Genomic DNA, 26,042 nt, shown 5'->3' with positions numbered 1-26,042 from the left:
GAGGCCAGACTGGTAAATGTCTTCTCTAAATCCACACTTCCAGCCGGAAACCGAGAGGAGACAGAGCTAGACGCCCTGACATCCATTCTGAGTATTTCCCATGATTTCGTGCTGTCTCTCCCCCAACCCACAGATCAACAAAGATAGAAATTATTTAAATACAAATTTACCAAATTATTCACATGTAATTGTTAGGGGACAATGTTTGCAAATTTTTATTAGAAACAGTTGCTTCTGGTTTCTCTTGTTTGAATTACCAGTCTCCTATGTGCTGAACCTAAAACTCCATTAAAATGTCATCAAATCACCTGCAATAGATGTTTTTATGTTCATATCTCCTGCAGCATTTGGTTTGGGGCCACGCACTTTGTGAAGGACAATAAATACTGGCAACTGATTTACACTTTAATTTCTTGCTTAACGTTAAGTAAAGGTAAGTAATTTAATGTAGATTCATGCAAGAAGGGCATCATGGTCCCACTTACCTGCTAAGGAAGTGAAAACTGTTGCCTGTTTTATAGTCTACAGTTTTTTTCTATTGAAAGTTTTACTTCAAGGGAAAGAGGTTTTTTTCTCTTATGTAAATACAGGCTGTCCTTTTTTATTTAAGTAGTGAATAAGACCACTTACAGGTATGTTTTTTCTTTGAAGTTGAGAATGTAAGTGCACTTTTGGAGTCTAGGTTAAAGTTTTAAAGTTTAATTTCAGCCTTACATAAAGGAGCTTCAGTGTGGAAAACATAGGATTTTTTTTCCTTCACAATTCAGGCCTATTATTTCCAACATTCTTAAATAAAATGGTCTTCGAAGTCCCCTTGAACTGGCAGAACATCCTGAAGGGGTCAATAATTCTGTTTCTTAAATCTAAGCCTAGGCATGTAATTTATTTTACGATGTTTTCTTTTGGGGTTAGAGATTTAATTGAAATTTCTTTATTTCTCTTCTGACACTAAAAATGCTTTCACAAGATTAATAAAATCCTCCACTCCTGGTTACCTTCCCCACCATTTTCCCATCCCAAGAAAATGAAAAAATAAAAAACAAAAACTATACACATCTTAGGCTCCTTGGAGAAGACGTGTCCACATTTAAATAGAGACACACATCCTATCTTCAGTGTGTTGTCAAGCACATAGCACTCAGAAGATTCTAGTTGCGTTGACTGGAATGCATGTCATACGTAGAACACAAAGAGAAGGGGGATGAACGGCCCAGGAAGAGAAAATTCAGAGAGACATGAGCGCTGCCTCTAGAAACTGGGAGGGAAGCAGGATTAAACTGACTCTATAGGGCCCCCAAGGAGTGGGAATGTTAGGGAGACAGATCTTGGCCCAACGGAGGGAAGGCATTGCTAATAGAGTTGTCAGAGATAGAAGGGATGCCAAGGCACGAAAAGAGCAGCCTATCACTGGAAGTTATTGAGCCCGGGATGGGTGACAACTTGACAGGGATGTTGGAGGGAAGATTCAAATGTTGGAGGAGAGTGGGGAACTTAAGGGGCCTTCCAACACTGAGAATCAATGAGGAGAATTGAATCACCAGCAAACACAGACATCGGGGACAGCCTATGCATTTCTTATTTCCAAAGCGTTATGGGAGTTGTAGGAGGGTCTATTTCTAAGAAGATGTGATGTCAGTATACTTTGTGACTCAAATAGAAGAATTTAAGCACATTGAACATTTCACTTCCCCAGCCCATGGTCCAATGAAAACACCAAGGCCCTGGGAATGAACCAGAGGAGAATATATCCAAGACAAAACAGAGTTAGTATCGTATTCTACACTTAGTAACATATAGGTATTGGGCACATACTGTGTGGATAGACAGAGGAAATCCTACAAGGACCTACTGTATAACACAGGGAACTATACTATTTTGCAATAACCTATAAGGGAAAAGAATCTGAAAAAAAAAAGATACATATGTATGTAAAACTGAATCACTGTGCTGTACACCTGAAACTGACATGGTATTGTAAATCAACTATATTTCAATAAAAAAATATTTACAGTAAAAAAAAAGGGGGGGAAATCCTTTCCCAATTATCCCAGGTAATTACCTGCACTCTACTTAACACTCTTATAATCTCTCTATGTTATATTTTAAGTCTTTGTATGTAACTGTCTTCCACTTCAGAAGTACTTAAAGATGGGACAATCCTTTGGCCATCTTGGCACCACCTGCCCTTCGCACAGTAAAATACAAGAAACAGTAAAATACCATGCTCCCAAGGTGGGTGTTGACAAAGAAAACAACCTCATTTTCCCAACAGGTTGTTTTCTCTGAACTGAGCATTAAAAATAGTCTAGCTTCCTCCCCTTACTTACGTTGTTCAACGTGCTTTTGCTTGACTTTAGATTCAAGGATATTATGAGAACATAAGACACAAAGAAGGGCAAAGTAATTAAGATTTCTTGAGATCTCAAAGAAGGGAATTCCTAACATTTCAGAAAATTAGGGCTCTGGTTTCATCTGAGCTGGGTCTGTTCTGTCCGTGAAGTCCCACGCCACCTTGGTCTAATTGTCATCACCATTCCGGGGAACTATGTCTGTGGGGACTTCCGCAGATTTCAGTCAATCGTCTTCCCCTTTCCAGTAGATGCTGTGGTGTCTGCTCTGGTCTCTAAAGCAATATACACTTTGGATGGTACTCAGTAAATTATAAATAATGGAGAAAGCTGCCTCCTGTCATTTTGATAGAAACGAGCAGCTTTCCAGGCTGTGAGTCAGTCACGAGAAGGGTCACTACTCTCCCCACCGTTTCCCAGAGCACCCTGATATGTCAGTTACCACAGAAAACTGGAAGTAGTTATCTGGGCTTTACAAGGCCAGATCATTCCCTAGCTCTACCTAGACATATTCAATCTGCTGAAAGTAAGCCATGGTTCTCCAGGTACCAAATCAGCCACCCTGGAAGATGTAATTCAAGTGGTCTGCACTGGGAAGGAGATTCTGACGAAATAAAATAGTAGCACAAGTGGATGCTACTAATCACAGTCGTCTCTATGCTTATCCAGTCACACTCTCTCCTTACTTCTTTCCCAGACAGCACTCAGCAAAAACAGTGGAAAATCAGACTCTGCTAATGGACTGTTTGCAACATCAGATGTGATATGTTTCCTTTCTAACACATTTTTCTCTTGAGCTGATGCTTCTATCAAATTAAAGTTACCACCGTCAGTAGGAAATTATGAAAGAGACACCTTCCATGCTAACACATTGTTACCCAGATTATTAGCAGGATAATAGATGTAGAATCTCTTTAATTCATTAGAGTATAAGACAGAACTTTACATAATTCTCAATGTCACTTTGAAAATGAATTAGAGGTTTCCCTGGTGGCGCAGTGGTTGAGAGTCCGCCTGCCGATGCAGGGGACACAGGTTCGTGCCCTGGTCCGGGAAGATCCCACATGCCGCGGAGCGGCTAGGCCCGTGAGCCATGGCCGCTGAGCCTGCGCGTCCGGAGCCTGTGCTCCGCAATGGGAGAGGCCACAACACTGAGAGGCCCGCGTACCGCAAAAAAAAAAAAAGAATTAGAAATGTTTTCCTTCCAAGGGAAAAGAAGCTAATAGTCTTGGAATATCCTAGGACTGTGAGCTGTCTAGTCTTAAAGCTGTCTAATTATCAGAATCAACTTCAGATTTTGCAAATTATACAGATGGCTGAGTCCAATCCTAGACTTGACCTATTGAATTAGATCTTTAAAAGTGTACTTCAGGCCTCAAGATTTTTTTTTTTGGCAACGCCATGCAGCTTGCAGGATCTTAGTCCCCCAACCAGGGATCGAACCCGTGTCCTCGGCAGTGAAATCACAGAATCCTAGCCACTGGACAGCCAGGGAATTCCCTTTTGTCTTCTTTTTTTGGCTTTTTTTTTGGCCTCAAGACTTTTAAAAAGCTCTAAGGGAAATCCCACTATGAACCCAGGTTTAAGAGCTACACTTCTAAAGTGTGAGGTATTTTTCCAAGGTCAGGCAGCAAGCTGATTTTACAGTCCTACTGAGATATTTTATTGAGGCTACTTTTAATAAATACACAGTAAAAACCAAAAGAAACACACACTTAAATTCGGTTTACATCAGGAGACTTAAACTTGGATTTTAATTGGAAATGTCAACCATGTTTAAAACTTTTGTTTAAAAGAATATTGTTTAAGACATGCAAAAAAAATAAAGTTGGACACATCTTACACCATATACAAAAATTAACTCAAAATGGATCAAAGATCTAAACCTAAGACCTAAAACTCTAAAACTCTTAGAAGAAAACACAGTTGGGGGAAAGCTTCATGACACTAGATATAGCAAGGATTTCCTGGATATAACATCAAAAACACAGGCAACAAAAATGAAAATAGGCAAATTGAACTATATCAAAAACCTCTGTGCATCAAAGAACACAACAGAATAAAAAGTCAACCTACAGAGTGGGAGAAGATATTTACAAATTGTATATCTAATATGGGGTTAATATCCAGAATATATAAAGAACTCCTACAACTCAACAACAAAAAGCAAATAACCAGATTTACAAATGGGCAAAGGATGTGAATAAAGAGCTCTTCTAAGATGCCATAGAAATGGCCAACAAGCATATTAAAAGATGCTTAACATCATAATCATTATGGAAATGCAAATCAAAACTTCAATGAGATATCACCTCACACTCATTAGGATAGCTACTATCTGCCCCGCAAATAAAATCACAACAGTAAATAACAAGAGGTAGAGGTATTAGAACCCTGTGCCCTGTTGGTGGGAATGTAAAATGGTGCAGGCACATTGGAAAACAATATGACATTTTCTCAAAAATTAAAAATAGAATGACCATAGACATAGTGATGCTACTTATGGACATATATCCAAAAAAAATTGAAAGCAGGATCTTCAAAAGATATTTGCACACCCATGTTCAGAGCAGCACTATTCACAATAGCCAAGAGGTAGAAGCAACCCAAGTCTCCGCTAATGGATGACTGGATAAGCGAAATGTGGTATACATGTACAATAGAATATTATTCAGTCTTAGAGGAAAGGAAATTTAGCATGTACTACAACATAGATGAACCTTGAAAACATTATGCTAAGTGAAATAAGTCAATCACAAAAAGACAAATACTGTATGAGTTTACTTATTTGAAGTATTTAGTCAAATTCATAGGGACAGAAAGTAGAATGGTGGTTGCCAAGGGCTGGGGGGAAGGGGAAATTCGTTGTTTAATGGCTATAGAGTTTCAGATTTGCAAAATGAAAAAAATCCTGGTGACTGGTTGCCCAACAATGTGAATATACTTAACATTACTGAACTGTACACTTAGAAGTGACTAAGATGGTAAATGCTGTTGTGTTTTTTTAACCACAATTTTAAAAAAAGATATAATTAAGGAAATTTGCTGTAAAGTGAATTTTGGTTAAGTGATTTTTAACGTCATACTACCCGCCATTGTGAAATCCAGAAGATTTCATCTAAATAAATAATCAGAATGTAGTTAAAGCAAAATATATGAAAAAATCTGACAAACATTACAAAAGCATAATAAATGGGAGTCATAACTTTCTGATCGCTAACTACTCAACATATCAATAATAATACCAAAGTTTTATAGGTGATACATTTATAAGTAGATATACCATGTAATGTTAAATGTGTTAAGATATGGCTGTACATTTCAAATTGTTGTGACTGAGAATCTGCAGGCATATATCTTCTCGAGAGCTTTATACCCAAAATGTAATCTCTCTTTTTTACGGAGAATGAGGAGGAACAATTTACCATATATTTAGCTTTTCTCTAGGAAACATCAGACTAGCTTCTCTGGGTAATTCTAGACTAGCTTGTTACTATATTTTGCATGGGGAGGAACCAAAGAGCATATAAAGCACATGTAGGAAACATTCAGCTCAAGTTTAGAAATGAAAGTTTTCTCTAAAGAGTTCTGTGGCATTAAGTTGGCAGATGACTCAGGTATCAACAAATTAGCAGATTGTACGTACACTAAACAGACAAATCGTTTGCCTATTTATTTTACACTGTAGCTGATACCCAATTTACCCATTGATGCCGTAGTCTGTTTTGAGCCTTGAAAAAGGACAGCTCACTGTCCAATAAAGGCTATGACCTCTGTGATTGGAAATGACCTAGCAGACATGACAGAGAGCCCCAGTTCTCTGTATTCCAACAGTAAGTTCCTTCTTGGAGTAAATCTGTAACTCAACAAACCTCCTTAAATCCAGAATTGAACTTGGATAAAAATTATTAAGCTGTGAATTGAACTTCTGTAAAAACTATTAATCTCTTAAGTATGTATACAAATAAAAATGTGGAAAAAATTTGTACAGATATGATAGTAGGGCAGTTTGTACTTTTTAAACTTGGATCAGTGGTGCAGTAAACAGTATATCATTTATTGAATGCTTACTCTGTATTCATTTTCTCATTTTAGCTCACTACCACCATGTAATGGAGCGGTTCTTATTCCATTAAAAGCTAGGGAAAGAAAAGCTTGAGAAGAGTACATACATTACCCCAAATAACCCAGCTCAGATGTATTAAGGGTCTGGATTTGAAGACCGTTCTCTTGACTCCAAAGCCTTTTGCTCTTAACTTTTAAGCACTACGCTTTCTCCCAGTTTTAGTACACTCACCTTCACTAACCCAATTGAATGGTAGAAGAAAAGTCCTGGGAACTTATCCTACATTTGGTGCATTTTTAGAAGACAAATCCTTTAATCTTCAGAGAGGTGTCTATTACACCTTGAGGCGTATTGTGACATGATGAAAAATTAAGTATTTTATTTAAAAGTCTCTGATGTTGCAGATAAAATTCCAACTTACTTAAATATCCATTATTTTGTATAACAGAATATCTTCCTCAAAAGCATTATAATCATTGAGAGGTATTCAAAGCATTTTGAAATTTAATTATGTTGGTCTTTCCTTAGCATTGATTTTTTAAACTAAATGATAATAATAAAAAGAGGATAAATAAAAATTTTTATTGATGAGAAATGTCATGTAGGCATTAGAATTCTAGAGTTTAACATTTGGAAGGCACCTGAAAAATTATCATGTTCGTTTCCACATTGCAACCAGGGCATAAATTAACCAAGAAAAATAGTCTATTCTCTTCCAAAGAATTTCAGAAAATGAAATTTAAGATATACTTTCAATAATACATCCTGGGTTCTTTAAAATATGCTCGTGTGGTCTAACTTAAGAACCATGCGCAGTTTCTAACTGCAGAGGAATCATTAGCGTACTCCTGGAAAATCAGTCTAGGATGTCCCATTAGTTTCTATCACATCGTCTGCCTATTCAACGATTCACCTAATCAAGGTAAAGAACTGTTTAAAGGATTTCAGGATCCTGATCTAAAAGTGCTATTGTTTGAAATAATAGTGCTCACAGTCACAGGTTCTTTGAAATCACACAAAGTTATAAATTTTCTGATCCAAAGTGCTTCATGCTTTAGCTACTCTTACAATTTGATCTTAGGTGCTTGGAATTTCAAAAATTTCAGGCAGTCACCATATATATATATATATATATATATATATATGTTTTATCTTTAAATGGAACTGTGATAGGACTACAAACATGTCTGGGTTAATAAAGATGGTTTTAACAATTTAAAAGAGAGTCTGAACAAATTGAAAAACGATTCTTACCTGAAATGTGTTAAGTGTCTCTGGATGTCAAGGTCTAGAATTGGAGTGGGTCTGGAGGATCCCAGCGGTGATCTATCTTGGCTCAAGAGGTCTTGAAATTCTTTACAAATTTGTCTAAAATAAAAGATTCAAAATTAAAGTTGAACTCTTGAGACGGGGCTTTAATTTCATCCCATGATATTTTTCCAAAGGCTTGTTTTCTCTTTTAAAAGAGGACTAGATAAATATCATAAAGCAACCTCTGAAGTTCCATCTACAACATACAGATGAGGTTACAATGAGTTACAATAGCAACTATGCTCTCAAGTTGATCATGCTCTCAAGATGATCATGAAAACTTTCAAGTGAGTAACAGTCCAGGAACATTGACAAAACCAGTGTTCATTTTTAAGGTGAATATTCATAGATTAACCTCAGTATAAGGGAAAAATCTATAAAACAGGATCACAATTAATAATTCCTTTAAAAAAATTAAAATGTGATTCTGGGGGTGGGGTGTCATGTCTGTAAACAAGTTTAAATCAAGCTATAGGCTTATTTCAGAGCCATGATTCAAGTAGACTTTGGGAAATCCCTTTCCCCAATATTTCATTATAATTCAGACTCTTCTGGACTAAATTTGTGTTTTTAATATTTGAAGTAGACAATCACCCAAATTTAGTCTACTAGCCTCATTTTGTCTCAGAAAAATGATTACATTGTGCTCCACGTAAGATAGTTTCTTGCAAAAAAGTATCAGCAAGGGCATTTTTCTGCTGCTTTTCTTAATTTAAATGATTATGATTTCTGATCATTGGTTTCATATTACCATGATTGTTTGATAACAGTAAAGCCCTTGTGATACATAGTCCAAAAGATATAATTCTGAAGAAGCAAACATATGAAGGAACCGTGTGTGTGTGTGTTTTTTTAACAACAAAACACTAGATTAAGGCAGAAGCTGAAGAGTGAAGTAAAAGACTGCCGAGGAATTGCTCAAAAGAATCCATCAGCTAAGTGAAACCACTCCACATTCAAGGCATACTATGATAGTGAAGGTTTTTTTTTTTTTTTTTTTTTTTTTTAAAGCCTCTTTCTTTCTTTATTTTTGGCTGTGTTTGGTCTTCGTTTCTGTGCAAGGGCTTTCCCTAGTTGTGGCGAGCGGGGGCCACTCTTCATCGCGGTGCGCGGGCCTCTCACTGTCGAGGCCTCTCTTGTTGCGGAGCACAAGCTCCAGACGTGCAGGCTCAGTAGTTGTGGCTCAGGGGGCTAGTTGCTCCGTGGCATGTGGGATCTTCCCAGACCAGGGCTCGAACCCATGTCGCCTGGATTGGCAGGCAGATTCTCAACCACTGCGCCACCAGGGAAGCCCGATAGTGAAGGTTTTTTGTCTGGATTTACAATGGGCGGTCACAAAATGTAATAATGTAGCCCTGACTATAATTACCTATGGAGCCAAAATCAAGTCCAGAAGGGTCAAATTATTCCAAGTGAAAGCCACTGCGTGGGCCCAGCCACAAAGTCCTCTCCAAAGCATTTGTGTCATTAAACAAAAAACTACTACAAAGTGACAAAATGTCTTGAAGCCCAAATAACGTACCATTGAGTTAAAATCAGAGGAGGCTTGTTTATTATAAGGTACCCCATATTTATCGAATTCTTCTGGAGATCATGTGAGACTTTTTTTTTTTTTTACAAGCAATGAGTCTCAGTTTTAATGCCAGTGTTCAAATATCATCATTTCACAGAATTTGCCTTACTCATTTTGAACAGAAGTGAAAGTAAAAGAGGGTCATAGGGAAAGGAAAAGCCAAACAACAAACAGATAAGTCTTTACCTGCTCTAAATCAAACAGGATCCTCCACACCACCTGTTAATGTTTGGTTGCGTCTCAGATGTAGCATCTAAACGCATGTTTTAACAGTGCATGTGTGTACTTCCACTGAAAATATTTTATCTGAACTTCTCACTTTTTCTGTTCTGAGTTAGACTCAGTTGGCTGACTTTCAGGTGTATTGCCTATTTTTAATTAACGAGTAGCAACTTAAATTAAATGTTGATATTATTTGTTGGCATCAAACAGTGACATTTGGTGGGGCATCGTTATCTGTTGCACTTTATGTTATTTAATAGTTAGATATATTGTTATCTTTGTTTTTAGAAAATGTCTTACTAAATTTTAAAATACAGACTCTTGCTATCACTTTTCAGACTAGCAATGTGAATTACTACGTGGTAGGTCATCAGTATGATGCATTATTACAAAGGAATATTGGAGTTGTTTAACGACTGGTCTCTTAATTTTCTATCAGATTAAAATGTATTAAAAATTTAAGTGGAGGTTAAAACATTGCTTTAGTTCGTGTGTTATGATATGGGAATTTCTCGGATAATTGAATAAGCTAATTTAAAGTTGGCAGATCAACTTCTTTACTGTTTAAACAACAGAGCAAGTTACAATAAACTTAAAGTTGAGGAAGAAATGAGGAAAAGGCAAGTGTGCAAAAATTTAACTTATGCTAAGCAATTCAACTACTCCACATATGAAGCTGTATCAGGAGAAGTTTCAGAATTTTCAACCTTGATATTTGATTCTTCTGCTTAATTCATTGACTTTGGACAGCCTCCAGACTTAAAAACAGATGACAATTTTGTAGATTTCCTTTAGGCAATTATCATCATCACATTATGACAGTTACAGAGTTATTATTTTTATGCTTAGTTTTATTCTTATTTAAATTTTTATCTATGAAGCTACAGTAAGAAATACTCTTATTTCTCCAAACAAAATGTCACATTATGAATTACGTAACACAAGATGATCTTCGATGAATCATACATTCTAACTTTATCACTTACGTCATTGTCCTTAAGGATTTAATTTTTTAGCTGATGTCTGAATTTAAAGTTCTGTTTCTCCTTTTGACTATTAATGTTATGGTAAAAATTAAAACTCGCTAACTATTCCGCTTTACCCTAATGCAGATCAAGTGTTAATCATATTTAGTTCTAAATTCAATGAAGAGGTTTAAATGTGTTTTTCATAAATCAAATAAATGTTTTGTCCAGTACATTTTTAGATTTCAAAAACTGTCTAACTCAGTTTCTATTACCCCCCTTAAATAATTATCTAATTACACGAAAATGTTTGGTTAATCAACAAAGCACTGGGAATAAAGAGGAATTAGGAGGGTAACGGCACTTAATCAATGAGCCTTTCTTACAATTGTATACTCGGCAATATAATTAACTACAACAGAATCTGTTATTCATAGAGGTAAAAAAGAAACATGTAAGCCATTGTGCCCATGTGGATCAGCAGTTGGATCTCTCATCTAAAGAATTTTGAATTTTGTATATATTTTTGATACAATTGTCACAGTCCTGTGAACAAAGAAAGGTGAACTGATTAGAATGTAATGAATATCCAGGTAGATTACTTAATTTCAACACTGAGCATTTTAATCGAAAACAGCCAATGCTTTACCATTGGAAAATTTAGAAACTACTCAGAACACATGTTGGATCCATTAATATGTTGCAGAAAGGCATTTATTCCCACACACCCCTTAATTTATCTACTTATATTGATGACTACTTGTATTGAGTATGTTTGCTATGACTGCATAGTCTCCGATTCTTCAATTCTTGTTTCACATGATCTAATAAGAAGATGGAATGGATATAAATAACCACAAAAACAAAACATTTAGTCTGTCTCCTAATTTCTGGATGTTTATAGTCTATTTACTCTTACTTAAAGTAAGGTAATTGGAATTAGTGAATTCAATTCTTGCTTGACATTTAATGGTCTGCAAATGTCCAGCTGCGGGAAGAGGGATCAAAGAGAATTACATGTTCTTGAAATATTTCATGAAATCAAAGTTCAAAATATCACCTAAAATAATATACATTACTTAGATCCCATGTAAAAGGGAAGTACTACTCCCTAGTTGAATCCACTACTATAAAATAGATGTCTCCATACAACTTTGACAAATATGAAAGTACTTCTCCCAAGTTCTTCTAACATTTACTTCTGTGAAAACAAAATCTCAACATCAGTTTGAATGCACTGACTCCCAAACACTTAGACAGAGTGATGGGAATTCCCAAGAAAATGGGAGCTTGTGTTGGGAAATGTAATGGTGGCCTTGCTGTGGATGGTGGGAGTGAACAGTTCTAGAATCTGGAGGAAGGAAGACAAGAAGGATTTCTCTGGATCAGGGGGTGAAAGTCTTAGAAAATGCATGATAAAACCACAACCGAGTCATTTTGAGGTAGGAAACATGAAGGTGTTTTCTCTTGGATAATTAGTATTTGGGGATAATAGTATCATTCAGAGGTATCACATGGGTATGCATGTTGGGAAATTTGTAAAATCCTACCAGCTAGAATGATATGCTTTGGGAACACCTAGGAGATGCTACCTAACTTCTAGCACTGTCTATTTCTCCTGATCTGTAATAATTTGTTACAGTCTCCTGAGATTACATTAAGGATACAAACGAACGAACTACATGTACTTTCAGTTCCTTCTGGTAAAATTGAAATGTGGAGGATGAAGACCCCTCTGGGTCAAAAACTGTTTGGAAGAGGGAAAAAGTAGAAGCAAAGTAGATGTGAAGACCACCCCCCCCCCCCCCCCCCAGGGAGATAAACTGCACAAAAAATCTAGGTTTAGGTCTTTCTACTAGCAAGTGTTCAGCAGCTTCCCTAGCACAAAGCTCCTCTCAAAATTTTAAATCCAAGTGTTACATCCCTTATAATGTTCTTTCTCTAACTCTTAGTCTTACTTCTGTCTTTCTGCTATTCCTTTCCCCTTTATCTCCTTGTTTTGTCTTTTCTCTTCTTTTGCCACCACCTTTCATTTCCCTTTTCTTTGGGGCAAGGTGAGAGAATTATCTAGTACTCTCATAAGAGCAATGAATAAATATATCTGAAACCCAAACAGTGACAGCCACAAGCAGCACAAACCCCAAATAATGGACTTAATGTTTCCTGGGCAAAAGCCTGGTGGGTGGTAGGTATGCCACACAAAACCTTAAATTTGTAAGAAGATCCATGTTACTTTAGATGTAGTAGAAGGAGGAATATTTATTTTTGGTTTTGTGCATTTTGAGACATTTACATTTTAGCCAACATATCGTAAAGTCATTTTAAAAAATCAGTTTCTAAGAAGCAATGTTTCTAACACGATCTACCACATACTTTTTCTTTACAAGTTTTCCCCAAATAAGAAACTAATGTATAAATGATAATTTAACCACCTGGGACTCTTAGTTCTAAAATCTGAATATAGAGTTAGGAAATTAAATAAGATTATTAATGGTTTATCTGTAGCAATAACTTGTTTCAGTAAAGAGAAGAGAGCAAGAATTAGCTACCACTTGAAAGATTTTCATCTAAATTTTTTTTTGTCCATGCAGCGCAGCATGCGGGATCTTAGCTCCCCGACCAGGGATCGAACCCTCAACCCCTGCAGTGGAAGCATGGAGTCCCAACATGCACTGTTTTTAGAAGTCCTCTTCTAAAAATTTGAACGTGATTTGAGTAGTACTTAAGGTTCTGCTGGGTTTTCATACAGTAAATGATAGTTCTTTCATTAATTATCAAAGAACTTTCAAGTTTGAGGGAGTTTGAAGTTATCTTATGAAAGCTTCCCCTTTTCCACATCATTTCCCTCATTATTTTAATTCACATTTTAATTGAACTTTTTACAATTTTCAGGAGCTTTCTCACACATTCTATCTTTTCTTTTCGACAATATCACTACAGGGGCTGGGGCAGTTCTGGGATTATTTGCTTAATTATATACAAGAAAAAATGGGGGCACTGATGCCAATCCTTGATCCCAGAGGTCTCTCTGTTACCTCTCATGCATCTGGGTCCTCAATGTTTCACATTCTCTGAGAACTTATAGTGTTTTAAGATCTTTCTCCTCATTTATTAAGGCACAGTGAGTGGCTTAGACCGAATTGCATAGCAACCAACCAGCATATTTGCCTGGAATCTACATCTGCTAAACATGTTAGGCATTCCTACTATTCCGAAGAGGTTTTCTAAGAACTTTTGTCAGTGTCGGTGGTAACTCCATCACTATACAGTTTGCAAATCTTGCTATGGGTGCAATGTTGAGGAAGTCCTTGTTTAATACATCTAGCTGCTGGTGTGTGAGACCCCCCTTAGAGACCAGGTGCTTTCTAAACTGTTTCCCTCATTCAAAGAAAATGAAAAAAAAAACCAAAACAGGATGAACGCACACAGAGTCTTCCCCATTCTGCTTACTTGGTCGCTAGGATCATCTTTTTTCTTGCTGTCTGTTCTTTCTGTTCCATATGTTGTCTGGCAAGATGTTCTCCTACTGCTTTGGCTGGAAACTCTGTTTCACAAGTGTAGCCAAAATCTCTAGCCAAGTGTAACGCCTCCCCTGTTGGCAGACAATAAAAGTCAGTTTCTCACTAATTTCCTTGGCAGACAATAAAAGTCAGTTTCTCACTAATGTCCAAATTCAACAAGAGGAACACCTTCTCTTTCCTCAAGCCTCATTCCTGGTTGTGGTCACGTGAATCATTTTTCCTATTCATTCTAAATAATCCAAGGAAAGGAGCTTTGGGGGTGGGGTGGGGTTAAGAAACATGGAGAAACAGAAGCTACTTACCCGGCAGGGGTATGTGGGAAATTGAGGGGGAAAATCAGAAGCACAGTCCAGGAGTTTGGATTCCCCTGGAGGCTCTGACCATTAGACCAGATGGACATCTGAGATCTTACACATGAATGCCCTGGGGGAAAAGCTCTATGGGCATGTCATTTTGTTGCTGCCCAACCTACAACCTATTCTCAATGTATCCTAAATATTCAGATATCTTTTCCAGGAGGCCTATCAAAACACTGGCAAAAGGTCCACATAAATTTTCAAAGAAGTGGGAACACTTTGGAAAGGGAAATAATTGAATTATATCAATTTCACAACATTATGTTGCTAAAGAGATTATACTGCCTAATTACAGTACTAGCGTTATCAGGCTTCATGGTGAGCCTCAGTACCTTTTAGTACTATGTATAGTACTTCTTCAGTACCTTATAAAAAATATAGTGCTTCCTAAGTACAGTATAATGATAAATAACTTCTGTTCTTTCACAAAATCTGAAAGACATGGGGTAAAAATGACTTATTGGCAAGGCAAGATTTGGCCATGGACTCCAGTTTGGAAAACAACAGTATTTTTAAAGCTCAATCAAGCCAATACTTACTTGACCATTAAACCTTTAAAAAAGCAAGCTCTCACTACCTATATATTGAGCACCTACTTCATTCAAGGCAAAGTGCTAGGGAGGAGTAAAGGCAGATATAAAAGGGCACCAAAGATTGTCCCTGTTTCTAGGAAGGTGACAGTCATATCAATGATAGTAGTCACAACAACAACAAATCCAGAAACACCTCAGTAGCACTTTATAAGTTATACTGCATCTACATAAGCATTATCTATAGTCTGTACATGTTCACTGACATTATATTGATATTATATATCAATATATGTGTTGATATATAATATCAACACATATATGTGTGTATATATATATATTTTTTTCCCCTCTACTGTTTGTGCAATAGTAGGAGAAGTGAAACAGTGCAAACAGGAGGATGGCAGCGTGCCTCTTAAATTTTGTGTTAAAACCTGATTCTTGAGGATCTGGCCCACTTTAGGCAAACCTCTCACCGTGTGGTAGTTTTAAAAACAGTTTGAATGGAACAGCTGCTATTTACATTTACACTGACAGCCAGATCCTTCCTTCCCTTAGCTCTGTTTACTGCTTTCTCCTGCTTGCGACGTAACATTGTTACTGGATGTATAGCGATGCTACATCAAAAGAAGTGGCAAGTGAAGACACTCTGATGTGTGGTTAAAATGAGTAGACCATGCCACAAAAGCTTTGTGTGTGAGGACCCAGGAATGAATTAATTAATGGATCCATGGATTAAAAGACACATGACATTCAGGAACAATGACAAATCTACAGTTCAATCCTGTACCACAGATATCTTAGAGTCAACGGGTTTAAGAAAAATAGAAAACTTTGGAGCAGAAAAGCATGTGAATAAGACTCTAGGGGATTTGACTGATTTGTGAAAATAAAGAACTACGAGCTTCTCTGTCTCTGTGGGGAGACGAAGTACCCACGTGAACAAGTAGGTGCAGTAATCTGGGGTGACAGAGTGATCCCTGGAGGGCTAGATCCCATATAGCAAACATGGTAGCAGCTGTCTCATTTCTGTGCACGATGAGGTGGGATGCCCCGTGGTGGTTGTTTTCCAGAGAGGATTTAAGCTCTTCCTTTACTTCAATGCACTGTGCCACCTGACAAACCAGGACCACCCCACCTCTGCTTCTTTACACCACTGAAGCAACAGAGTAACTTTGGCAAATACGTCCATTGTACTTCATGTCATTCCAAAAATTACTGTTTTAGAAGTAGGATACATGCGGGATAGTTTGAGAGCTTGGACAGAATATTCTAAGTGCAAGGCTTTAGGCTCTCTATGCCAAGTAGTGACACCCCCCTTCCAAAAAAGGGGAAAACACTAAGCATTTTTCAATAGTAACAGCAGCAGTTAATGACTCATGTTGAGGACCTCTCTCTCAAAAAACCAACACAAGCAAAGTTACAGAATACGGGAAGAGCATAAAAAGAGACTTTGCTCTTTTTCAGGGCATCCATTTTTCACACTCAAAAGCAAAAGGTAAAAAACTAAAGGTAAATATTAGGAAACACTTACATGGCAATTATTGGTGAAGCCCAGAAATGGAAAGTTAGTGGAAAACATGTTTTCTGAGGAAAGTGGATTGATCATTTTACTGAGATCCCGGGTTCCCACATTATTTTACCTGAAACAGGTCTAAATGCATTTTTAAAATAGAAATGAACACACCTAATTTCAACATTTTATCCGGTCATTAAGGATTTTTTCTCCTTTTAGAATTATTGTATTTTAGAAGAAAATGTACTTTAGACAACTGTAAATCAATATCTAAAACTAATTTGTACTAAAGGATACTTTTACATTGTTATTCGCTAGACAGTTCTCACCAACTGTCACTAAATTCATTGCCTTAGAAAGAATTCAGGTTTAACTTCTTATTGTAATACCCAATATTATTAAATGAAAGCAACAATTCATACGTGTTAAATTCCAGTCACATATCTGTGATTTCAATTTTAATTACATGTATGGAAAACAGCACATTCAAATCTCTCTCTGGGATTATTCTGAGAAGCACCTATTAGATAGAAAATTTGAGAATATTTTCAAATCTGGATGAGATATTTAAAAAGTTATAAAAAAATATCAAGCTTCAGTAAACCCTAGAGCTGAAGGACAGGTTTAATGTACCCGTTACAGGCTTCCAGAAAGATTCTAAAAGGAGTGCACTCTGTAACACTATATATCATATAATCTACACTATAGGTAAGTGCCTTATAATGTGGTAGTTTCCCTATTTAACGAGGATTTTGTTTAAATACCAACACTTTGTTCCTCAAAGTGATAGTTTTGTTCCCCGTTCCATACTCTGTGCTTAGTACAGTGCCCAATTCGTAATAGGTACTTAGTAAACATCTGTTAAATGGAAAAGCTTACAAATATTTTATTGGTTAATTATAACAATAATCTTGCGAGGCACCCCTTCCAAAGAATATAAGTGAAAAAACTAGAGCAAAAGAGAATTGCTAGAAAGAATGAAATATATAAAAAACCCGTTGAGTATATCATTGTATCAGTGGAGCCATTTAGTAAAATAGATTATGCTTGAAGACAGTGTTTTTCAATCCTTGCTATTCCCATAACCTGGGAGTTTGTTTAATATGTGTGTATACAAGCATGTGTACATACACACACACACACTCCACACACACACACACACACACACACACACCAGGGTTTCACCCCCTGTCATTCAATCTCTGGAGCCAGGGCATCTGCATTTTTTGGAAGCTCCTGACCTCATCTCAAACCAGGGCTGTCCTAAGGTTAATGGAAAGCATTATGTGGGGATGAAATATACACCTTCCCCCAAAACAAGGATTCTGTGGCTTATATCAATAAAAAAGAAAACAGGGCTTCCCTGGTGGCACAGTGGTTGAGAGTCCGCCTGCCGATGCAGGGGACACGGGTTCGTGCCCCGGTCTGGGAAGATCTCACATGCCGCGGAGCGGCTGGGCCCGTGAGCCATGGCCGCTGAGCCTGCGCGTCCGGAGCCTGTGCTCCGCAATGGAGAGGCCACAACAGTGAGAGGCCCGCGTACCGCAAAAAAAAAACAGTTACCATGGAGTTAATATTAAACGGTAAAGACCTCTGTCTATCTGGGTTCTTGCATACTGAGTTCTGCCTTATTTGGCTGATATAATACACACTCTAGAAACAAAAATGGCTATGTGGTGGGGTAAAGGAGAGACACTGTTAGGGGAACAAAGTCATCAGTCGATTAAAAAAGTATATTTGTTTAAGGAGATTTAGTGTAAGATGAAACTTGCTTTTCATAACAGTAGGGGAAAATGGATTATCAATAAAAGATGTTGGGACAACTGGCTGGCCATCCGGGGAAAAAAACCATGTAAAATTAGATCTATATCATACATCCAACAACAAAAACAAGTCCAGATGGATCAAAGATTTAAACATAAAATATAGATCCACAAAGTAATTAGAAGGTAACATGGGAGAAATATTTTATAATCTTGGGATAAAAAAGGACTTTCAAAATATTACAATAAAAATGAAAGGCCATGGAATGAAATATATGAGAAATATGATTATATCAATATAAAAAAGTTCTGCATGACATAGATCTGAACAAATAAGCAACCAAACAAAAACTCATAATAGTAAACAGACAAACCAGAGCCAGGGGTGGAGACGCTCTGCAACTCCTATCAGAGGCACACGGCCCGTTTTCCTTATATACAATAAGCACTTACAAATGAATGAGAAAAATGTAAAACGTTACCCTATTGGTACAAAGTAAGTGAACAGACAAAAAAGCTCATAAAATTCTCCTAAGAATATACTCAACCTCCTTCATAATAGAGGTAGTTTATTTTTTTTTCCACTCAAATGAGCAAAGATCAAAAAATTGATAGCACCCTGCTTGGGCTAGAGTATAGGGAAGTACTAGCATATCGATGCTTCTTACCCCCATCACTGATAGAATTATAAATTTACAACCACTGCAAAGAGCCATCTTCCAATAATCTTTTTTTTTTTTTTAACATCTTTATTGGGGTATAATTGCTTTACAATGGTGTGTTAGTTTCTGCTTTATAACAAAGTGAATCAGTTATGCATATACATATGTTCCCATATCTCTTCCCTCCAATAATCTTTTAAAATTACAAATGCAAATATCTTTTGACCCTGCAACACATTCTTAGGAATTTATTGAACAGATATACTTGCATATCTGAAGAATTATTTATGTAAGTGTGAGGTTGCTTATTGTAGCATTATTAGTAATAGCCAAAGATTAAAAGCACCTATATGATATTTAGTAGGTCACTGGTTAAATAAATTACGATGCACTCAAAACAACGGAATACTGTGCATGTTTAAAAGAATGAACAACTTGTAAAAACTGAAAATAAAACTAAGATAATGTGTGAAAAAATGTGCAGAACAGTGTGTATAGAGTGCTATAATTTTTAAAATAAAAACCAAAACTATGCATACACATATATATCCTTGGAAGGAAACAGAGAAACCAGTAACATTTGTTTCTTCCAGGAGGGGATCTAAATGGGGAATAGAGTGAAAAGGAGACATTTCACTATATATCCTTTGTAACTTTTGAATTTTTACCATCTAACGAATTACCTACTTAAAATTATATTAATTAAAAAGCAAAACTGCTCTCTGACTCAGTTCTTAGAAAGATTTCATCTAAACTAAAATACTTGTTGTAAATTAAAACCTAAGCAATTCCAAAACTTTCATTACTATTCAGTAGGAGTTAGACGTCATTAGGAATAATTACAATCTACCATTTTATTAGAACACCTACGCATTTTGACAAATGTAAACAATGGAGAAAAGCAGAAACTGAGTTTTGAGAAGCGCATTAGTTGGCATGAACTTTGAAAGAGAGCATAGTAGAAAAAAGAACAAACCTAGGAAAGTAATGCAGAGACGTGCTTCTGAGGAAGCTTCGTGATTTGCAGGAGTGAGTAGCATGCTGGACCAAAGGGGCAAAGGCAGGACTGAGCCGAACAGGCTTGGATGCATTTGTTTTTTTGTGCCAGAATAGGAGTAGGAATCCAAGCACACCACAAGCACACAGTCAGACACAAGGGCATGTGTGCAATAGCCTATTTCCTCTACCCTCTACATGTAAACACGTTTCTCCCTGAAAATGAATGAAACCGTAAGATACAGGTCAGGGGAGCACTATTAGGAAGTAAGCGAATGATTTAAGAAGATTCCTCTGAGATGATGTCTATTTATCCATAATATTGTAAGATACTGAGATCAATTATTGAAAATTCTGATAGACATGAGTTCTCAGATATTAGACAACAATATCGAATTGTTACCTAATGATCAATTATCAAAGCAGGGTCTCTCGATAGAAACCATTCCATGACTTAGAATAAGAAATTTACAGATAATACCTATAAGTCTGAAAAAAAAAAAAGGCATTTTTCCAAGAAAGACCTTAAAATGACTAACATAGACAGCACTAGCATTTACTTATTGAGTCCAATTCCACTGGCAGCTCTGAAATGCAAAGCTGTGCCCGAGAAGACATTGTCAATGCTAGAGTGTTTGTGTGCAAAAGGGGACACCAGGGTCCCCTAGTGATTAGGCTCTTCCAGGTCATCGTGTGACTAAAGTGATCACCAGTTAGAACTATTATAACAATATAACAAGGGGTCAATGTATTACCCTTTTAATATCACATACAGTTTTAGAAGAAAGCTGGAAACCTTTATCCCAGAGGAGGGACTTAGGTGGAAATGTGATGTCTGGAATGGCTGGTGAAGGAGTTATGTTGGGATGATGGTCCTTTCAGACCTACAGCCATGCTGTGCGTCCTCAGAGATTAGCCCTAAGCTCCACATATCCAGAGAAACCCACTCTGGTACCTGTGTGAAGACAAGGGGAATAGCACCTTTGTCCTAAATTCCGAGAGAAGAGCAAATAATGCTGAGTGTGCCCTGTGCGTGTATTATCACTGATACTTGGCAAAAGGATTTTGGCGTTTGAATCCTACAAGCCTCAAGTAGTGAACAATACCTCTTCCTAAATTAAAAAGCCATGGACTAATCGTACGAAGAAAACTTGCTCCCTAATATCTCGTTTATAGGAAAGCATTCATTGTCAAGTTGATCGTTCTTTTCCCTGGTTTCTTGGAAATGCAATCATATAGGCTCAGGATTAAAGACAAAGGGGAAATAGCACCAAGTGATTACATTCCTGTCTCCTACCTTAGGTTGATTTGGCTGAAGTGGAAGGAAAAGGTTTTGTAGGATAGTCTCCTAACTAACTAACTAGATTGGCACCCTTTTGAAAGCACAAGAGACACTATTGATAATTATTCCAGAAAAACAGAAAGAACCAAGATTTAATGTCATCCTAACTTTGGGGGATTAAGTGGCAGCAGATGGTGCATCAGGATGTTAAAAACAGCTTGTACTATTGGATGCAAAAAAGCCCCACAAGCTTGCCCAGGATTCCTAGCAGCACGGATGTCCAATCCATGGTGAAAAACCGGCTCAGGAATTGATAACTTCTTTCTATTCCTTAGTTATATTGTTATAACTGTTGTAACTCTAACTATAAATATATAGTTAAATTCAGAAGTAGTTCAGCAATGCAACTGTTCAGAATCCATGCCACTAACATAAATCCGAGTGGAAAACACATGGTGATGCTGCAAACCAGAAGACCTGGGTTCTCCTCCTTGCTGCTCCCATGATCCTGTGCAAAATGGTTAATCTCACTGTACCTTAGTTTTCTCACTTGAGAATAAAGATAACTAAAATTTATCGACACCAACTTTTTGCTGGGCACCCTGTGAACTGCTTTATAAACATTCTGATTTCACTCCGGCAACAACCTTATGAGGAGGGTACTATTATTAACACCCCTTTATAGGTAAGGACACTGATGCTCAGAGAGGTTGTGAGTCTTTCCCTAGAGCACACAGCTAGTAAGTGGTAGAAGTGGGTTCAAACAAGGTTATTTGGCTCCAGAAGCATACTCTTTAACCACGTGTGCTATGTCCCACTGCCTTAGACTACTCAATCTTCCATTTCCCTCCAGGGTTAAAGTTTTATGATCCTGAGTAAATTCTGCTATTAAGTAACACTATTGTTTAGGGAGAAAGAGACAAGAGAACAGGTACTAATTTTTATTAAGTGTCTCTTTGCCCCACTGTGTCAAGTGTTTAATGTAGCGAATGTATTTAATTCTACAAAAGACACACGAGGCAGATGTGGCAGAAATGGGAGCTGGACCGTCCAAGATTTGTCCTTTCTTTTACACTATAGAGTTGTTGCTGAGAAGATTCTGCCCAGCTAGACACTACATTTTCTGGTATATCTCATGCCTCTGGAATTAGGCATAGCCATGGGACTAGTTGTCATGGAATGTATACGGTAGCAACGTGGGCCAATTCCTGGCCAAGTGGATTGGAAGCTGTGTCCTTTCACCATCGTGTCTTTCCTTATTGTGAGCTGAATGCCTAGGGCTCCCAGGACCTAGAGGAGGGCATAGTTAGAGGTGGAAGTACTCTGGTCCCTGAATGAGACTAAGAGGAGGGAAGGGCCCGGAGGAGAAACACCCACGTCATCTGTGAAGAGTGAGAAATAAGCTTCTACTGTGTTAAGCCACTGAAAATTTGGAAATTAACTGTTATAACAGCTAGCATTACCCTAAACATCACAGATAGTGTGATCCTTATCTGTAAGTTAGGAAAATGAAGCTCAGTCAGGTTAAGCAACCTGCCCAAAGTCAGCCAAATGTCAAAAGTGTTATTACTGGGGGCAGAGGTGGAGGCACTAGGCCAAGGGATGAGGTGAGGTGTGCAGGACAGGGGCTGGGAGCTTACTTTAAAAAGAAAGGAAAGAAGGAAGGAAGGAAGGAAGGAAGGAAGGAAGGAAGGAAGGAAGGAAGGAATGAGGGAAAACTAAAGAAGGAGGCAAAAGGGACTAAAGGTTTAGATTTGAAAAGAGTGAATAGATACCACACACAATATGTGTAAATGGTCCCCTTTCTTTTGCTGATGCATATTTATACCCTTCACTGCCCCATACTGTTTTTTAAATATATATATAAACAGAACTTGATATCTGGTCACGACAAACTGAAAGCCAAGGCATTTATGTTTAAGGACTTAACTATGCTTTTGGAACTCCTGGTGCTGCCTGAGAATGCTCTATGAGCCTTTGCAAGTCCCAGGAAAGCACCCCACTCAAGCGAACAAAACTTCCCTCCAGCAGCACTCCATAACTTTGGCCATCTTGGAAAACCTCAAGTGAGGTGGGAGAGATAGACAGGAATGACTCCTCATTCCTGCCACAATTGACCCCTTATACTTGTTTTAACAACCACCAACGTTGCAAAGATTGTTCTGGAATAAAATATAGAGGAAGCAGCTAATTGGTGATTCATAAATAATAAATATATAGCAGGAGTATTAGAACTAGAACAATAATATTGGCCAAACTCTTTGAATGTTTTCCAGATATAGAATTTCTCCCACTCTGGAAGAGTCTGGGATTATCCCAAGATCTCAGGAAGATCAGCGAATCGGGTTAAGCAATTCTAATTCCCTGAATTTTCCAGAAAATGACAACTCTCTAATGTTATAGATACCAGAGTGGACAAAGAAGAAGTCATAGCAATGTGATTAACAAGGGAAAATAAAAAGAACTCCAGGCTTATGATAAAGTGGGTACAAGAAGTTGTACCAACCATTAGTTATATATCTAAACCCCATTAAATGAAGACATATGGTAAAAAAGGAATATGATCCAGTATTACATTCAGTGGACTCTGAATTCAAATACTCATATCTCATTGTAGGTCAAATATATCTGTGCTACGTGGACCGAAAAAAAATCCCCACTCTAAATATGTGCCTTACTAAAATGTTCACTTTCCAAACAACTTTATCTGGTGAAAAAAGTTAGTCAGTCTTGAGTTCTTCATCCCACTGATTATTAGGCGCAATGCTATTTGTAACAGAAATGTTGTGAATAATTTAAATATTATAAATTTGCATGAAATAGCCCTCTCATAAATTCCTAAAATAGTCCCTAAAATAATGACTCTAAGATGTTGATTTGACAATGATGCTAGAATGGCACTATTAGTAGAGTGACTCCATTTAAAAGAAATACAGGGGGAAATGATTATAAAATAATTTAAAACAAAATGATTGAAAACCCAAGGCAAATGTGGAAACCTAGGAATATCACGATGAAACCACTGTGAGGTTAGTGACAAGGGTAGTTTTTGAAAACCATACCTTCATTTGCTAATTTCATTCCCTGTTATAAGGTACCTTACTGTTCACTGATTGAATCTTGACAAAGGGTAAATCATGTCTGCATGGAGAGTCTAGCAGGGTCCCCATACACTACTCTGTCTTTGGGATTTTTATCAAAACAGCATCAATGGCAAGGCTGTATTCAAAGCATCCCCACAAAGGGGCCGAGACAAGTACTAAAAAGTCGCAGAAGGTCAACCTTTAGGAGATTTATTTCCAAGTGTGGTCGAGGAGGAATAAAGCCAGTCAGAATTATCTTGTTCTCAAGTGCTGTACCAAAATGGAGAAGGATTGAACCATTGCTGGACTGAACCCCAGCAATGTCTTGGGCCATCAGGAAGATAAAAAGTTTCTAAATGATGAAAACAATTAGTATTCTTTCCTACAGAATCTTAGGTTTATAAGAAAGCTGATGGACCATTTTTGACAATTGGAAATCTCATTTTAGAATTTCTGGAAAAAACTAATCTAAAATGTCACTGGCTCCCGCAAAAATGTTTGATTGAGGGGCAAAAATATTACCAAAGACATGGTCGATTCAAGGTCTATGAATACCAACCAGTAACCATGGTAAAGTTTTAATTTACCAGCTAAAATGGTATAAGCAAAACAAGCTTGAAATAACTGAATTAAATCCATGTAAGCACAAAGAGGACAAAGGTCACACATATTAGGTTCTCCTCTTGTCCTAAGACCACTTGTAGTTTTTTAAACCATGGGTCATGACCCATGACTCAACAATGAGTCTTGAAATAAATTTAGTGGGCTTACACTCAGCATTTAAAAGTAGTGGGTTTACAATCAGCATTTTAAAAGAATACAAAAATATGAAATGGAATAAAAATACCACAGAACATAGTACATAGTAGTGAAACTTAAGACGCATGTGTGTGTGAGAGAGAGAATGCACACATTTGAGGGTCATAATGTAACATGTGGGGAGTTGAGGAATGTAAAAGGTCCCTTTGCCCCTAAATCTCATTTCCTCAGTTCCATCAGAATGCCTGGAATTCAACAATAAAATATTTATTTCTCTACACCATGAATATTTGGGGGATTTCAAAAGCATCCAGTTAAAGTGAGATGTATCTGAGAAGGATACAGTCTTAAGTTCCATCAGCCAAGGCTGATGTGACACCTCTGTGAGCAGAGGTGAACACAAGCGAAGCACTTTTGTGATAGGAGAGTTTTGCTGGAAGAGTAGATGGCAAGACCACGAGATTGTCCTAGGATTTCACGTTTTAACCTGTATCCTTTCTGTGAGCGTCCATCAATGATTCCCACACAGGGTGCTCTGGTGTTGTGGGCTAACAAAAAATCAATAAGAAGAATTCTGAATATACCCTTTTAGGGTTCTTCAGGTTTTACTGGATAGACATTCACAGACACCTTGGATAAAGGTCTCTCTTAGGGCCTTTACTTTTCACACCAGTTACATGAAAAGTATCTCAAGGAACATTTAAGTCAATGATCCTTAAGCCTCATTATACATCAGGGGGTGTTTTTGAAAATGTAGATACCTATGCCGTACCCCCGGAGACTGCATTTCAAGTGGTTTGGGAATGGGGCCCAGGCCCATGATTTTACTGTGGAATTGGGTTTGAGAACCAATCATGTTCTACGATTCATATGATTCTTGAATCCACTCATATTTTGAACAGATTTTGTTCTTTTGTTAGATAGCTATAATTTTCATGATGTTTTCACTTAAACTAAGCGGGAATCTGTCTCTCTTTAGAATCAATCCATGAGTCATTTTTTTCTACTTTGCTCTTCCTTGAGTACGCCCAGCCCCCATGGATGGATTATGGGTCAACTCCCTTTACCATATGCCAGCTCTTAGTATTA

General features: G+C 37.4%; 1 protein-coding gene across 1 annotated transcript in view; it reads right to left on the bottom strand.

The window, feature by feature from the left end:
- Positions 1-26,042, bottom strand: part of TFAP2D (transcription factor AP-2 delta) — a 55,720-nt gene that overhangs the window by 11,980 nt on the left and 17,698 nt on the right. Inside the window, exons 6-7 of the mRNA XM_027126820.1 lie at positions 13,936-14,077; positions 7,669-7,782 (exon numbers count right to left, since the gene is read on the bottom strand). Of these exons, the coding sequence (XP_026982621.1) occupies positions 7,669-7,782; positions 13,936-14,077 (256 nt within the window). The remainder of the gene's footprint in view (positions 1-7,668; positions 7,783-13,935; positions 14,078-26,042) is intronic.

Source organism: Aethalodelphis obliquidens, unplaced genomic scaffold (assembly GCF_003676395.1).
Source record: "Aethalodelphis obliquidens isolate GAN/ISIS:26980383/991018 unplaced genomic scaffold, ASM367639v1 scaffold31, whole genome shotgun sequence".
NCBI classification, from domain to species: domain Eukaryota; kingdom Metazoa; phylum Chordata; class Mammalia; order Artiodactyla; family Delphinidae; genus Aethalodelphis; species Aethalodelphis obliquidens.
The sequence above is the reverse complement of the archived record's forward strand: the minus strand, read 5'-3'. Positions and strand labels throughout refer to the sequence as shown.